The sequence below is a fragment of the Coccinella septempunctata genome, chromosome 1, assembly GCF_907165205.1.
Source record: "Coccinella septempunctata chromosome 1, icCocSept1.1, whole genome shotgun sequence".
Lineage (NCBI taxonomy): Eukaryota > Metazoa > Arthropoda > Insecta > Coleoptera > Coccinellidae > Coccinella > Coccinella septempunctata.
The window spans coordinates 39,592,881-39,608,938 of record NC_058189.1 but is presented as its reverse complement, the minus strand read 5'-3'; the positions used below and the strand labels follow the sequence as shown (position 1 = coordinate 39,608,938).

General features: G+C 36.4%; 1 protein-coding gene across 1 annotated transcript in view; it reads left to right on the top strand.

The window, feature by feature from the left end:
- LOC123322666 (proton-coupled amino acid transporter-like protein CG1139) overlaps positions 1-12,749 on the top strand; it is a 35,362-nt gene extending 22,613 nt beyond the window's left edge. The window contains exons 4-7 of the mRNA XM_044910644.1: positions 2,366-2,732; positions 6,105-6,283; positions 9,145-9,302; positions 12,412-12,749. Coding sequence (XP_044766579.1) covers positions 2,366-2,732; positions 6,105-6,283; positions 9,145-9,302; positions 12,412-12,683 — 976 coding nt within the window. The 3' untranslated portion in view covers positions 12,684-12,749. The remainder of the gene's footprint in view (positions 1-2,365; positions 2,733-6,104; positions 6,284-9,144; positions 9,303-12,411) is intronic.
- The last annotated feature ends 3,309 nt before the right edge of the window (positions 12,750-16,058 follow it).

Sequence of the window (16,058 nt, the reverse complement as noted above, 5' to 3'; positions counted from 1 at the left end):
TCGAAATGTTACCTGCTTACACCTGACTGCGAGGTAGTTGCGGCCGAGTGTGCAACGGCAGCTATGGATTTTAGTATTCTTTACATGCATTGCTATGATGTGGATGATATTTTATTTCAAAACGGAGTGAACGAAATTTTTCTTGGAATATTGATTAACATTAATTTAATTAAAATTACTTGCGGCCACTTTTGACAGGCTGCGGTGTTATCAGTGTATTCTCCTATCCATAAACGTATGTAAAAATGTGGGTTTGTCTCTGTACGTAATGAACGTAGTAATTCTGCAGCGTAATCTCGTACTATGAGGACGGTTATGGATTCGAGTATGGAAAAATTCGAAAAAATAAATTAGTTGATCAGAGATTCAGCTTGCCCACTCAACCTTTCAATTATTATTATTATTATATTTTCTGCGGTCGTGTCGAAGGAAATCTCGTTTTTTGCAACCCTGAATGGATCCTCGAGACAGTTCTTCGTCGTGTCTATCAAGGCACCTACAGAGTCCGTTATAGCAAGAGATGAGCTGCAGTCTGTTCATGGAACCTGAGGATATGAAATGATCCGAGCAACACTGCTTTCTGCAAGACAATACCTCTGCCAGAGTTCCGTTATACAATGTGTCACTTTCAAATGCTATAACCTCAAATATCTCGGCCCTCTTGTAAAATCAGAGAAATTACAAAAAAAAGTTAAGGTGCTATTCTACTTTTCATCCGTAAGCTACGAATCTGTAGCGTACGATCGATCTGTAAGTGGCCGATTTAGAGATTCGTGAATAATGCAATTCTGGAAATGTTCCTGTAACTACCTTATGAACAAGTGGTGGATGATTAATATTATTTTCATAAGGTGCAATAATTTCCTCGTAAGTTTCATCTATATATACAGGGTGATTCATTACTATTGGGACATAGGGTAAGGGCAGATTGTTTGGACCAAAATATGGCGATAGGACCAAATATACCTCGATAAAATATTGCTGTGGAAAAAGAGAGAGGGCGTTAAAGTTTAATTTTTTATAAGGGGACAGAATTATATTTTCTTCGAAGTTCGAAAGTCATTTATTAAAAGAATCAGAAAAGGCATAGAAGCCGGAGGAGGCCACGTAGAAAATTTAATTTAAGTTTATTCTTTTTATGTTACATTGTTTTCCATTATGCTTTATCGTCGAAATAAATAAATTAAATAAATAAATCGTTACTTCATATCTCCTTCCGATGCTCTGAACTGTTCAATTGTGTTTTTCTTAAAAACGGATGAAAAAATATACAGTGAAACTATTAGCAAAAAACGAAAAAAAAAATCTTTTAACGCCCGCTATCTTTTTCCAGAGCAATATTTTATTGAGGTATATTTGGTCCTATCGACATATTTTGGTCCAAACAATCTGCCCTCAGCCCAATGTCCCAATAATTAAGAATCACCCCGTATATACAGAAATTAATTGAAAATTATTGTGGTGCTATTCTGTCAACATTATAAAATATTTGTGAATGTAATTAGGTACCCACTATAGAATAGATAGAAGAAATTCAACGGACATAACCCTCTGAGAAATATTAACTGTAGACACGTGTTTGGGGCTTTTGGCCCTCATGTGAAAAAGGGCACAGATGAAAAACACTTGGTGGAACATCACATTAAAACCAACGGAGTCAACAAACAGAAGCTAGCACATTTGCGGTTTCGGCTTACAGAACCTGCATTCCAAGTCAACAGCAAACGTTACTACGGAGGCAGCTATAGCTAACTGCGTGACATCCAAGTCCGTACTGATGAGGGCGAAAAGCCCGAAACACGTGCCTACGATTAATATTTCTCTGAGGGTTATGTCCGTTAAATTTCATCTATCTTTTTCAAATTGTTCCCTCATTACCCTACGTACTATACTTAGAATGTGAAAATGCTTTCTTTTCCCCCGTTTGACAAGTCTTATTGACTCCCCAAGGTGTCGTTGCAGCTCTGTTCGTCTTATTGAGCTTTTAGTGTGATATTTTTATGATGTGTTGTAAGAATTGTTCTAATTTTTATCTGTGAGTATGCTAAATAGGTGCTTATTATTTTTGATGAAATCTCAGACTGTTGGAAGCTTGGGAATATCAGTGATCGATGGGGATGCGATTTGGAACGACGAAGTTGATATTCTATTTCCGGTATAAACGAAAATTATACTCAAAATGAATTTCATAAGTGTATCTTCTGTTGTTCTCGTCCGTATACTTTTGGTCGAGGTTGAAACAATGACTCTGTATTCATCATGATATAATTTGATTCCAGTATGATATGTTACTTGTACCTAAATAAATATCTTCTTTAGCTCTAGCTCCAATGAGAAAATTTAACTGACATTCGCCGTATTTCAGGTTCATAGTAGACAGTTCAACATTACTATGCCAGTTTACCATTTGTACGTCTTATGCATTATTTATTCTTCAAACATTCGGATTCTTCGAGATGTACACAACCTGGATGAATATTGGGCTTGAGAGATACCTATATTGTATCCTTCTGATCGCACCCTTCATTCTTATCCTTTATCTGGGTAATTGGAAAATTGCAGTTTATGTATCGATTGCCGCAAGCTTAGCCTCGATATTTTCATTGGGAATTTTTGCTTCCTACATTTTCGAGGATCAGAAGTCACTTTATGACCTAAGGATGGTGGGAGACGTTAGCCAGTTGCCAAACTTTTTTGGACCTGTTTTGTTTTCGCTAGAAGCAGTGACAGTGGTGAGTTTAACCATTAACTAATTATAAAAATATTAAGGGATGAATATTTCAGTTATAAAAATTGTTCTGTGAACCCCTTCTGAATCATCAAAAATATTTTTCTTAAAGAATAATATTTTGGTAAGGATTTCATTACTGAACAGTGGTCGAGACCTTCTCTATCAAGCTTTTCATGATGTAATTCGGTAATAATTCCATTGAAGTATATTATTGTTTTGTTTTTTATAATTTTAATGAAATCATTGAAAGGTGTCTTTTGGAAATAAGATTGGCCTAAATCTATAACGTCAAGAGGGGACTGGTTGAATTTTTTTCGTGTAATAACTATAACCTTTTGTGCCAGAAATGGATCCATTGCTGAGGATGATTTGGACAATTATGGGTTTCTATCATCATCCCTCTTTTATTATGGGATAAAAGTTATTCAGTTCTAATTTTGAAATTCTTCACGTTTTTTGTGAATCACATACCTATACTGCATTCACCTTTATTTTAGCAGTCGGTGGCCATGAAATAATTTTCTCAAGTTTTTGTAACTAGAACGAACTAGGGTTGGCACTAATGAAATGTCGTGAATGTCATAACGCCGTTGCCACAACTAATATCAATTTTTGTTACGAAAATGCCGAAAGTGATTGAAAAAAGAGACAGGGTTTCAGGAAGTGCTCTTTAGAATTTAGGTCCGCTCATTCAAATAGTTGTACCCCGATATTCTAATATCCACAATACGTCAGACGGAAGCGAACATATTCAATGTAAGAGAATTTATATAATGTTTCATCTGAATCTAAATGACTTATATTTCAGCTGAATATTTCCACAATCAGAAAGATTGTGAATGAAGAGGATGACAAAGAATTTTCTTCTATTGGGAGACCCAAAAAACTGGTGGCATTTGAGAATTTTATGTTTGAGTGAATTAATGCGAAAAGTTTACTACAGGATTTTCGATGAATGTCATAGTAGAATAAGTTCCCAAAAATTGATTTTTCTATTTTTCATTTGACTTGTCCTATACATTGTAACTGTCTTAAGATACCAATAAATACCTAATTATTATTATTATCTCAATGCATTAAGATGAACAGACACAAATACGCGCCAGTTGTCCTGCTAATTGCTTATTCATGTGGAATTTTTGTTCAAAGGTGAAGTTCATCTTGATTGAAACTTCCTTTAATTCCTTTAACTTATATTGATGCAAGATGATTCTTGTTGAAGAATTCAACATTCTTGTAATTATCTGTTAATTCCTTCTGGAGATACCCATTCCCAACCACTGCAACATATGCATTTTATCCTCGGGTTAATATTTTTGAAATCTACAACTGATGTAACGTATTCAACCTTTAGCCAAAGAAGATAACGAACTTTGACTCTCCTCAAGCTAGTGCATATTATAATATTATACTGATCTCTTGTATTTTCCATACAAATAACTGGATTTGGTATGCCTTCAATCAGTTTGTATAAACTTCAATTATGTTCGTCAAATGTTTTCCGAAGAGATTCGACATTGTGATAAAATACGTAATAACAGAAACTTTTACTTAGAACGGGCAACATAGCGTTGATTTAAAACCCAAAAATGTTTTAACAAGCGTCATAACCCCACATTTTCGTACTATACAGAGTGAAATGTGTCAAATTTCCATGGCCAACCGACTGCTAAAATAAAAGTGAATGGAGTATACACATTAGAAGTTATTGATGTTTATGAAATGTTTTGGAAAACATGCCTTTTTCGCATCGCATGTTAGTAGCTAATGGATTAACAAAAAATCAAATTCACCATCAAAAAATAAATGAAAATAAAATTGATACCTATGTTTTTCCAACTTCCATCAAGTCTATGAAAAAGACAGGTTTTCGATAACAAAAACATCAAGTACTCCCGATGACTATATCAATGACTTCAAAATACATACAAAGTTAAAATTGGAATTAAACATCTTTAACCATTTCATTGCTACTATAAGGAAATGGAGGATGAGAAACCCTATCAATGACACAATCATGTTACGCTAGAACCCCAGCTAGTTCAAATTTTCCTCGTTCTATCATACAATAATAATGAAAGAGAACTACCTATATTTTCCTTCTTTTCCGCTTATTTTTTGTATTTATTTTTTTATCGCACACCAAATCAATTTATTATTTCTAAATATATATAGTTGTTACATAAATCAAATCTTCCTCCTCGAGTTCCATCACAAAATTCAATCAGACTACTTCAAAAATAACAATATCAAAGCAAATTATCTTTATTCTTTTAAGGGGAAATAACAGATTTGATCATAGGATGGTTCAGTTCCAATCAGCTTCAATTTGATTGAAGTAGTTACTTACCATGAAATGGCACAAATGCTGACTTGGACTAGGAAGATATGAATTTTCGGAACGAACACTGAATATGGCAATGAGAACGAATGCTAGAGAAGGTCTTGTCGTTGTTGAAGTTTTCTCACTATATGCATATATATTTACTCCCAAAGGCCAGGCGTGTCCAAGAGAGTAATTTCTGCAAAAACTACGAGCTTTTGTAGTCCGGGAGGCAGGGGCTTTTTTTTCAAGGAATTTCATCCCGGCTGAATTTAATACTGTAAGTTGTAGACACATTGCAAATGACAAAACCGACCGTCAGCTTCAATACCATCGGTTGGTGCGGGCGTGGGAGGCGGCGGAACTTGGGGAAGAATGTAAAATTTCAAGTGATTTTATCCCGGCTGAAATTTTCTATATGTAATCATGATGTTAATTAGAAACATAATAGTGAAGACAGCCGATCGGCGGAGGGTGGAAAATACATCAGTCGAGCGCGTTAACTTGGGAAAAAAATTCGAAAATCAAGTGTTTTCATCCCGAATAAAAACACCTCCATATGATTCCTTACATATATGGAAATATAAAAATGACCGTCAGCTGACTTCACTATCATGCTTCTAATTAACATCAACATTACATATAGAAAATTTCAGCCGCTATAAAATCACTTAAAATTTTGCATTTTTTCCCAATTTGCGCCGCTTCCCACGACCGCACCCACCGCTACTTGACCAGCTGACGGTCAGTTTCGTCATTTGCAATGTGACTACAATCTACAGTATTAAATTCAGCTGGGATGAAATTCCTTGAAAAAAAAGCCCCTGCCTCCCGGACTATTGCATCTATTCCTGGTGACAGCTGTTCTGCTCTATTTCATTGGATACCGAAACGGTATAATTCGAAATATAAAACTGCAATATAATCCTCATGAAGAATATACTCAAGGTTTCTACTACGATGAGCTAAAGGGTTTTTAGTGCAAATTCTGAACCACCTGCTGAGATTCTGAAAATTCGGAAACCACTATATAACTTTCCTCGGTTCTAGGTTACAACATTCGAGAAACACCTTCAATCGCCGAAGAAGTTTTTCAGTTCTTGGGGTTCCCTGAATATAGGAATGGCATTGATAACCATTTCATACATACTTGTAGGATTTTTAGGTTATTGGAAATATGGAGAATTTGCAGTGGGTAGTTTCATGAACGACTTACCTCTGAGAGATTCGTAAGTATCTGCATATTTTCGATTGCAAATATCGGTTAAAAGATAAAATCGAGTTCCTTCCGTACAAACATATAAACCAGTAAGGAGTAACACATTTCATGAAAATAAAGTAGTCTACTAACTGAAGAATAGAATTATAGGATCTATATAACAATTAAATGTGTATAATGTTCCTATACGAAAACCTCTTGGTTTCAGAAGTAAGGTCAGATTTCTATAAAAGTGAGGGTTTTGAGAATGATTTGCTAATTTTATCTAACAAACACAATTCCTTGTATCAGTGAGACAAACACCTACAGTTCAGTTTTCAATTATGTAAGAATAATTCTACGGTAGTAATAGAAGTCGTTTGCTGAACACTTGACTTCCGAAATCATGAGGTTTTCGTATAGGAATATTTTAGATTTTCAGATGTGTATTTTGATTTCCTCTGAAAAAATCGGATGAAGAGTAGGGTGTTCAATCTGAAAAATAAATTTTTTGTTGGTTTCGTATCAAGTGACAGGACGAAAAATTTTGGAACACCTGTATATCACAACCCAGGTTTTTTCTACACGTAACTCCTTCTTAGGATCTCATTGACCTATTCTCGAAATTTCAGCTTCCTAAAATATGATATAACTCTTCTATGCCTATTTCATTCGATCCATGTTTTTGGAAATGTTGTGTAGAATACTGTAAATATCTCCGAAAGTAATAGGACTAGGGATAGGGAAGTAAAATACCAAAATACTATTTTGGTGATAAAAAAGTTATAATAAAATAATAGGGTGCCCCATTTGATACAACGAGGTTTGTAGTACATTTTCGTATGAACGGAAATGTCGCAACATAATGAAATATTTTAGTCAGATATATCAAAAGCGTTAACCCTAGTACCTACTCAAATTCTCAGAACAATCCTATGATGCGTTGTTCGTAAACTTCTAATAGGCCACCCTCCGTGGGACACCCTGTATACCCGATTCAATATTCTTTTGGAACTCGAGGCGTAACGATCGGAGATAGTACAGGTTAGATGTTCCAATTGAGCAACAAACTAGGGTTTTCAAAACTTATTACCCTACTTCTACAGGATACACCAGCTAACCCAGTCAACCAGAAATATAACAGTAAGTCGCAGGGAGTACCCAAAAATATCGCATTGAAGCGCTTCTTTGAGAAGTTTCATGGATGTACTTAAGATTTTACATTGTGGACATTAACGTCCGCATATTGTTAAGTTTGCGAATTCCTCAACTTTAGATCCCTAGTGGTTGCATGTAACATCATATTGAGATGTTCCGATGAAGTGAACATAGCTACTATTATGCGACTTCTCTCTGTTGATATCTTTGAAATATTGAATCTGTGATATTTTTAGAACATGAAATGATGTGTTGTGAATAAATTTCGATGAACTCTACCCAGCGACTTCTCTAAGAAAAACTTTCAGTAACTGTCTGAAATGTTCTATTTATCAGCACGTGGTCTCGAGGTTAACTCATAACCTAAATCCCGCTATGCAAAACGTGGTGTGACGTGTTTCGTTCTGTGACTGCGTTGTGTTGAGAGAATGAACAAACAAAATCTTTATGAATGAATTTTTAGAATGATTTTTTTAACCGAGCTATTCTATTATTAAATTTCGTTTTAGTTAAGTGTTACTTGACGTTGATTGATCAATTAACGTGCAGTAAAAGGTGAGTAGTTATATAACCTATTGAAATAATGACTACATCATGATCACTTCTTGGCCCTCTTATCCTCCCCATTTTGTCACCTCTGTAACGTTCAACTTTCAACATACCTCATATGAATTTAGGTGATAAGTAACATTCACAACCTTCAAAATCAAACTTGGAATTGATTTGAATCATCGAGAGAACTTCAAATTATTATTTTAGATACTGTGCTGGAAAAAAATCACCTTCTACTGTTGTTAGATTTTTCATGACACTCAATTTATTACTATCACTACAGCTCTGATTTTTTCTTCTTCAGCTGGACCATGCCGTTCCTGAAGCGGAATGAAGATTTATAACAAGATATATGTTCTTTATTTTATATATTTGGATTTGTATGAAACATATTAATCTTGAATAAAAAGATATCAGTAATTCATATAGTTGTTCAATTTCCCTTTTGAGGATGAGAGCAGAATGCGAAATATATGTAGGTAAGAGTAAAGAGTAAACACAGGGTACAAATGAGGCGTTCAGAGCTGAAGAGGCCCAAGCTACATTTTTTCTGAAATTGAGTTTACGAGTATATAAAATTTTGATTCATTTTCAGGCAGTTCTTACTGTTAATTCAATTTCAGAAAAATTGTAGCTTGGGTCACTTTTCCTCGGAATGCCTCGAATATAGAGTGCAAATTGATTGCCACGATGGTAATTATCAAATTGAACATGAATATAACTTCAATAGAGGATACACTTTGGTAGTTTATTCTGTCAAAATAATCGTTCCAAAAACCTCCAAAATGAGAAGTCGCAAAGTTGCTGTCTAGGGTGCTTTTTTTACACCTACTATGTGATGTACTGGGTAATTACCCGCGATATGCGATGTTGCGGACATTAAGCACTCTCCAGTAAGTACTGGTGGCCTTTTTTTGAATCAACATTGTGAAGTCGCATTTCCACAGTGGTAATTCCCAACAACTTCCCTGTGACTGAAACTGGTTGACTGGGAACGTATTAAAATCTTCTGATTGATGGGCCCAGATCGCAATAATTTTAAAATGAGTAATGAATCGATTTTAGGAACTGATAATCTATTCCTAGTGATTTCTATATGTATCCGTATGAAAATTTATAAGACCGATCAAATGATTTTCATCAGACCATAACAGAAACATTTTAATTCTTCAAAAATTTCAGAGCATCCATTTGGTGTAGATCTTTATACACACTTTCCATTTATCTTTCTTACGGTTTGCACGGATTCGTCCTGGTGGATGTTCTGTGGATGAAGAAATGTAGGGGACATGACTTGAAATTCAAACATTTCTTCAGGGTCGCCTTCGTTATTGGATCAAGTAAGTTCATTCAAATATGTATTCCACAGAAAATAGGTATTTGAAACATTTTGATAAACGAGCTACAGACCACATCAGTTGAAATCACTTGAATTTCAATTGATGCTCGTGAGATCGAGCACGAGACCCATAAGGCGAGATCTCGTAAAGTATTGTCTCGTCGCATACATACAGGTTGGTCCAACGAAAATTTGACCGATTTTCTGACTTAGAAGCGTAGAAAATCGCTCGAACCTGTCAATTTCTGATTCGACGGAAACAACTCTTCTATTTTGTTCATCCCTGTAACTTCAACCCCCTAACGAGCACTAGAGGTGAGCACAACCCCTTGATTGATTCTGAATAGGAATGAGGAGTGTTGCGATTACTAATTTCGAAGATCGCATCGAGTAATGTCTGATCCTAAAAGTTTTCTTCAAAATATCCATTGATAATTAAATAAGAGCGAAAATAGTGAAAGAGACAATTTTTCTCGAGAATATTATTCGTAACCGACACAAATGGTGTTTACCGTGGGTTAAAGGGTAGAAATAATACAATTCTTTTACAGAAATGACGATTCCACTCGAACAACAGCAGCTTCATTTAACAATCCTAAATATAATGTACCCGCTGCGCTTATGTTGTGCAACTGATTGCTAAATTCAACGCTACTGGATCATTGGGAAACAAAAAGAGGGTGCATGAAAGAGACGAAGCGAGGGACGTGGCTGTCTTAGGTCATGTAGCAATAGATCCGACCTTGAGTAAGGGGATATTGTCCGATGTATCTGGTGTTTCACACAATCATGAAAATCCTTAAACAACAGCATAAATTCAATCCTTATAGAATACGATTGGCTCAGGAACCGGATAAGGAGGATATCGATCATCGAGTCCATTTCTATGAAGTGGTCAGTGAAATGATTAACTGTAATCCAAACTACATGTTCTATATCTGTTTTTCGGACGTGTGTTCATTTTACCTTAACGGCATTGTAAACCAGCATAACTGTCAGTAAATGTGGGTGTTGGTCAGATGAAAATCCAAGTTTATATCGCTGAGCATACTCAGCTTCCCCAAAAATTATATCTATCTTTATTTTGGCGGGTATTTATGGAAATCACATAATATGCCACATGTATTCAGATCTACTGGAGTATGCTTTTTATACATGCAGCCTTGAGCAAGTATTGGAGAATGCAGAAGACCATCTAACGATCATTTTCCAACAAGATGGCGCAGCACCTCATTTCGTTGAATCGGTGCGTCAGTTCTTAGATGAAAATTTTCCTCACGCCTGGATTGAATGAAGGGGACATATTGAGTGGCCTCCCAGATCATCTGATCTGTCTCCACTGGACTTTCTTCTATGGAGCCACCTGAAATCCAAGATTTAGGCTACCCAGCCTGTCTAACTCGGATCATTAAAGAGAAATAATACCTCAAGAATCTCCATTCAAAAACGGCATTCACTAGTTCCTGATTTACGTTTTCAATTTCTTACGTGAAGCCTTGATTTTTTTTCAAATTGAAGTTAAGGGACGTCTTGATGTCACCCCGTCTATTTTTTTTTCAATTTAGTTGTTGACCTTTAGTGTCGATAAAATTTGTTTTCACAATCATTTTTCGACGTTTTTTCGACATATTTCGATAAAAATAACGACAGGGTGACATCGGCGATTCAATTCTTTATATATTGCAAAGATTTTCATAGCGATATATGCCAAAATTACGCTGAAATTAAGAAATAACTGAAAATTATTCAATATTCCTAATATAACCTCTCACGTGATAATTTCTACTTTCCAACTGACTCAGTACGTAATTCTGGCTATTGCTCCAAGATGTGACACATTTTCCTATTTGGGGTAGCATATGTAAAGCATCCAATGCCGATCGTCTTGATCTTGAATCGTACTACTTCCCCTTAATGAATGCCCTCAAATTACACCACCCATCTTGAGTAATTTACGTGAACGTTTTCAGTAAAGCTAATATTACCCCATGGAAGTGAAGGGTGCCCATTTCTAGCATTTAACGAACTAATCACAGAAGTTAGTTTAACCAAAAATTCGCCTCATCGCTGAACAAAATTTTGCATTGATAAAGTGGGTCAAGCAAATTATTGTTTTCGGTCCATTCACTGAACGTACTGCGCGCATAATGGTCAGGCGGTTTCTGCCTTCGCACAAGTTGGATCTTGTAAGGTTGTAAGTTGAAAGTTGCATCCTGAAATTTAAGTGACCGATTTCCATAAAAATGGTATAATTTTATTGAATGACCATCAGATTGAAGGACTTCAAAACCTTATGGTAATTGAAGCAGGTTGATGCCATAAGGCGATGTAAGATAACTACATAATTCGGACTGGCAGAAATCTACACCTTCAGTATACCTCGGAGAACGTGACGACATCGATGGTGAGTAGCGACAAACCGGTTTCGCTCTTGTTTGAGCTCGTCAGTGCCACATAACCCAACCAAATGATGCCGACTGAATGAAGCAGAGGACATTTTGTCAAAAGCCAGCAGCGGCATCGAAGTATTAAATAATTCGATGCGACACCTGGCATCAAACGACCTAAGCTTTCTCCTACAAGGCTTCTCAAGGGTAGATATCTGCGTACATTTCTTTTCTCCCATCGCAGTGTTCTGCTAATCCTTTGCAGAATAAAGAAGATATATAAGCAATTTTCGGAATATCATATATTTCCGATTTTTCATTATGAATCAAGAGGTAAAAGGTGAGAGGGACGTCATGTTGAAGGATTTGTGAAGGCACAATTTTTTTGTCGATAAACCGAATTTCTATCTGGTATGGTTTGGAAGATAGTAGAGGTGAGCATTGAATTTCTCACCATCCTCTAGATATGTATAAGACCAGAAACCAGAAACATCCTTACATCAATTTTTCAATCTTTTACGAAAACTCATCAAGATTCTAATATTAGAAGTATTCTCTGATTTTGAAATCAATAACATAAGAAAATTTCATTTCTGCCTCTCGAAAGTCCCGTCACACGGAATGTTTTGAAAATGCTCTTTTCTCACATGACAAATTGAACCATTCAGTACGGAAAAATTTCGTTCGTCTTAATATAGATCATATTTTCTTATTTCATTTCAGCTCTCATCATAATATTTGTGCCCTTCATCGTGAGAACTGTAATTTTGGATGCCTTACTTGCTCTTTCTTTGCCGATTCTCGGAATTGTTCTCCCAGCTTTAATGGAATTTTGTGTTGAATGGCCAACACATCACGAAAGGAGAATATTAGTACTCTGGAAAGATGCTCTATTCATCCTCATTGGGTTGGTGGATGCATTTGTTGGTATATATTTTTGTATAACACAACTTATTCAATTCTTCGCAGTAAACAGGGATCCTTTTTTCTGGTAATCATTTAATATTAGCACATTCACATCTTGTATATATTATGAATTAAATGTTCATCTGACACAACAATATCAGTTTTATTTTCAAGCATTCTGAATAATATTATCGATAATAATATTTCAACCTGGGAGGAATCAAGCTAGAACTGATGGATCGTACCCTTAAAGTGCGGGTCGGCCAGACCCAAGATATAGTCGTACAGGGGCATAAGCCTGGAATAATATCAATATCTATTTCTTCAACCCTTCAATCCCATCATAACCTTTGTTTTTCTAAAATTAATAAACATTGATATATTTTTTGTCAAGAGGCTTTTGAATTTCTAATCATAAGTTCGATGGGGTTGAGGCTAAGGGTTGAAGAAAAATATTCAATTTTATTTCCCAAAAATAAGTCCAAGCAGAACTTAATTATTATGTTTTGGCATCTTAATGTTGAGTTATTGGTTGAGAAATAATTTTTTGACAAAAAATGAAGGTAATTGAGAATTAATTGACGGATTTTTTTAGTGTTTTCATTTTGAGTTCTTGGTTGAAAGAATACTAAATTTATTTCAGACTTATGCCCAATCCTGTATACATAGATTTTTTTATACTATTGCCGTATATGAAAGTGATCTTTTCAATAGGATATGGGCTGCCAAGCTTTTGAATAATTAGTGATAATGTACATATTTTCTCCTTCTTTATTTCAACATTCCTCCTTCTATTATCATATCATCTTGTGACAGATGTGAAGAGTGCTGAGGTGTTAGAGGAAGAAGGTCATGAGATGAATCGGATAATGGTCGGGAGTTTAAGATGGCTTCTATTTCAATAAGTAAAGTATCTATCTGTTCGAATGTCAATATTAAATCCCTAGTTACGCGGCGCAAATGATATTTCATTCTCTTCACTCCTGCCTCCCATAGGCCCCTAAAATGGGGAGAATATGGAGGTATGAATTTCCAATTAAATTCATTACGATTAAAGAATTCTTCTAGATCATCTTTATTATTTGAAATAAATTTGCCTAGTTCAATGAGTTCCTGGCTAGCTGCCTTAAAGTTAGTTCCATTGTCGCTCCATATTACTGGAGGTCTTCCCCTTCGTGACACAAATCGTTTGAGAGCTAATAAGAAAGACTCTTTAGTTAAGTCAGTTAAAAGCTCGATGTGGATTGCTTTGGTAACCGCACAAACAAAGAGACAAACGTATGCTTTGCTCATCTCAAAACCGCGACCTGACTTACTCTTAATGCTCATGGGACCGGCGTAATCAACTCCTGTCACTTGGAAAGGTACTTTAGGCTCTAAGCGCATTTCCGGTAGGGGGGCCATTATAGGAGTCGTTGGCTTCGGGTTGTATCGAAAACAAGGGATGCATTTATGGACGACGCGTTTGACTAAAATTCTGCCAGATACGATCCAAAAATTCTCCCGGAAAACCGCTAACGTGTGTTGGGGCCCAGCGTGTAATAATCGCAAATGTGTTTCCTCTGAAATCAATTTCGCTAGGCGACTGCAAGAACTTAATATGGCAGGGTGCTTCTTCTCAAATCTGAATTTCGAATTGTTTAGACGACCGCCTACTCTTAAAATACCTCGGTCATCTAGAAAAGGATTCAGACTAGCAAGTTTTCCCTTTGAGACTGGCCTTTGTGCCTTGATTTTAGCAATTTCATCTTTATAATACTGAGATTGTGACATTGCAACCAACTTTAATAAGGCACGATCAATCTCTTCGCTTGTCAAGTTTCCCGATAAAAGCATTAAATTGTCCCTTTTGGACCTACAATTCATTTGAAACCTCATGATATATCCTACCACTCTTTTCAATTTGAATAATTTTTTATTAGGTACTCTTCTGACATCTCGATTAAGAAGGTTTGAACACGTTTGATACGCATGTCAGGAAGGTTTTCTATCAACAGGTCATTTTTTTGCCATGATTTACTATCCCTTTTCAGAAAGGATAGACCCTTCCACCACAATTCATTATTTATGAGTAATTTTGGTTTCACTCCCCGAGACAATAAATCGGCGGGATTTTCTTTTGTAGATACATGGTTCCATGTATCGGTTATGGTCAACTGTTGTATTTCCGCTACTCGATTACTAACAAAAGTTTTGAGCTTATTTGGAGGCTGCTTTATCCAACCTAAGACTATTGTCGAATCGGACCAAAGATAGCATTTACTGAATTCAACATTATGAAGTGCGTTTCTCGTTTTTTTTTAAAGTTTAGCAAGGATCCATGCTGCCATCAATTCTAAGCGGGGCAGCGTTATGGTCTTTAGAGGAGCTACCTTTGATTTCGCACATAACAATTCCGTGTGAATTAAGCCGTTCTCATCGATCGACCTAACGTATAAACAACCGCCATAAGCTTCCTCGGATGCATCTGAAAACCCATTCAATTCAATCCGGATGGGATTGTCGCAAATTATTCTCCTATCTATTAAAACGCTATTAAGCAGTGGCAACTTATCTCGGAATTCGCGCCATGAGATAAACAATGAAGTGGAGACACTCTCATCCTACGAGATTTTTTCTAGCCACAACCTTGGCAACATAATTTTTGCGGTAATGACGCACGGAGCTAGAAGCCCAAGAGGGTCAAAAATTTGCGCTATGTTCGAGAGAATGGTCCGCTTTGTTATCATAGACTTCTCATTGGTATCTTCCGAAATATTGTAAATTAATTTGTCTAAACTGGGTCTCCATGATATTCCTAATGTTTTTGTGTTTTCGTGTTCGCTAATGTTTATGACATCTAACGCAGACTTCTTGTTATCAACGTATCGCAGAACTGAAGGATCATTCGAATAAAATTTACGCAATTCGCAACTGCCTTGTTTGAGTACATTTTTTATATCTCGACATATACAGTGGCGCTAGCGTTAGTTGAGCAGCCGAACCAATGTACAGTGCGGCTATCGGGAGAACTTCAGATATCTGATCGTTCTTTACGACGAATGCTGAAACGCATGCACTATAGAGTTTACCGTCCGCGTCTCGTCCACGCACTTCACGAAGATGATTTCGATCGCAGATTGGAATTTTGCGAGTGGTACCTCGGATGCAGTCAGGAGTGTCAGGATGATAGGCGGTTCCAGCATTCCATTTTATGGTCGGATGAAGCAACTTTCAAGCTGAACGATACGGTCAATAGGCATAACTGCGTGTACTGGAACGACCAGAATCCTCACGTCTTCATGGAAAAAGAATTAAACCTGCCTGGGGTGTGTGTGTGGGCAGGTATCCATGCTGTAGGTCTCGTGGGTCCATACTTTTTAGAGGGTCACGTGACGGGACAAAGTTATCTGGAAATGCTCGAAGATTTACGTGGACAAATGGACTACGATCCAACACTGGCGAACATCCGTCATTTCATGCAG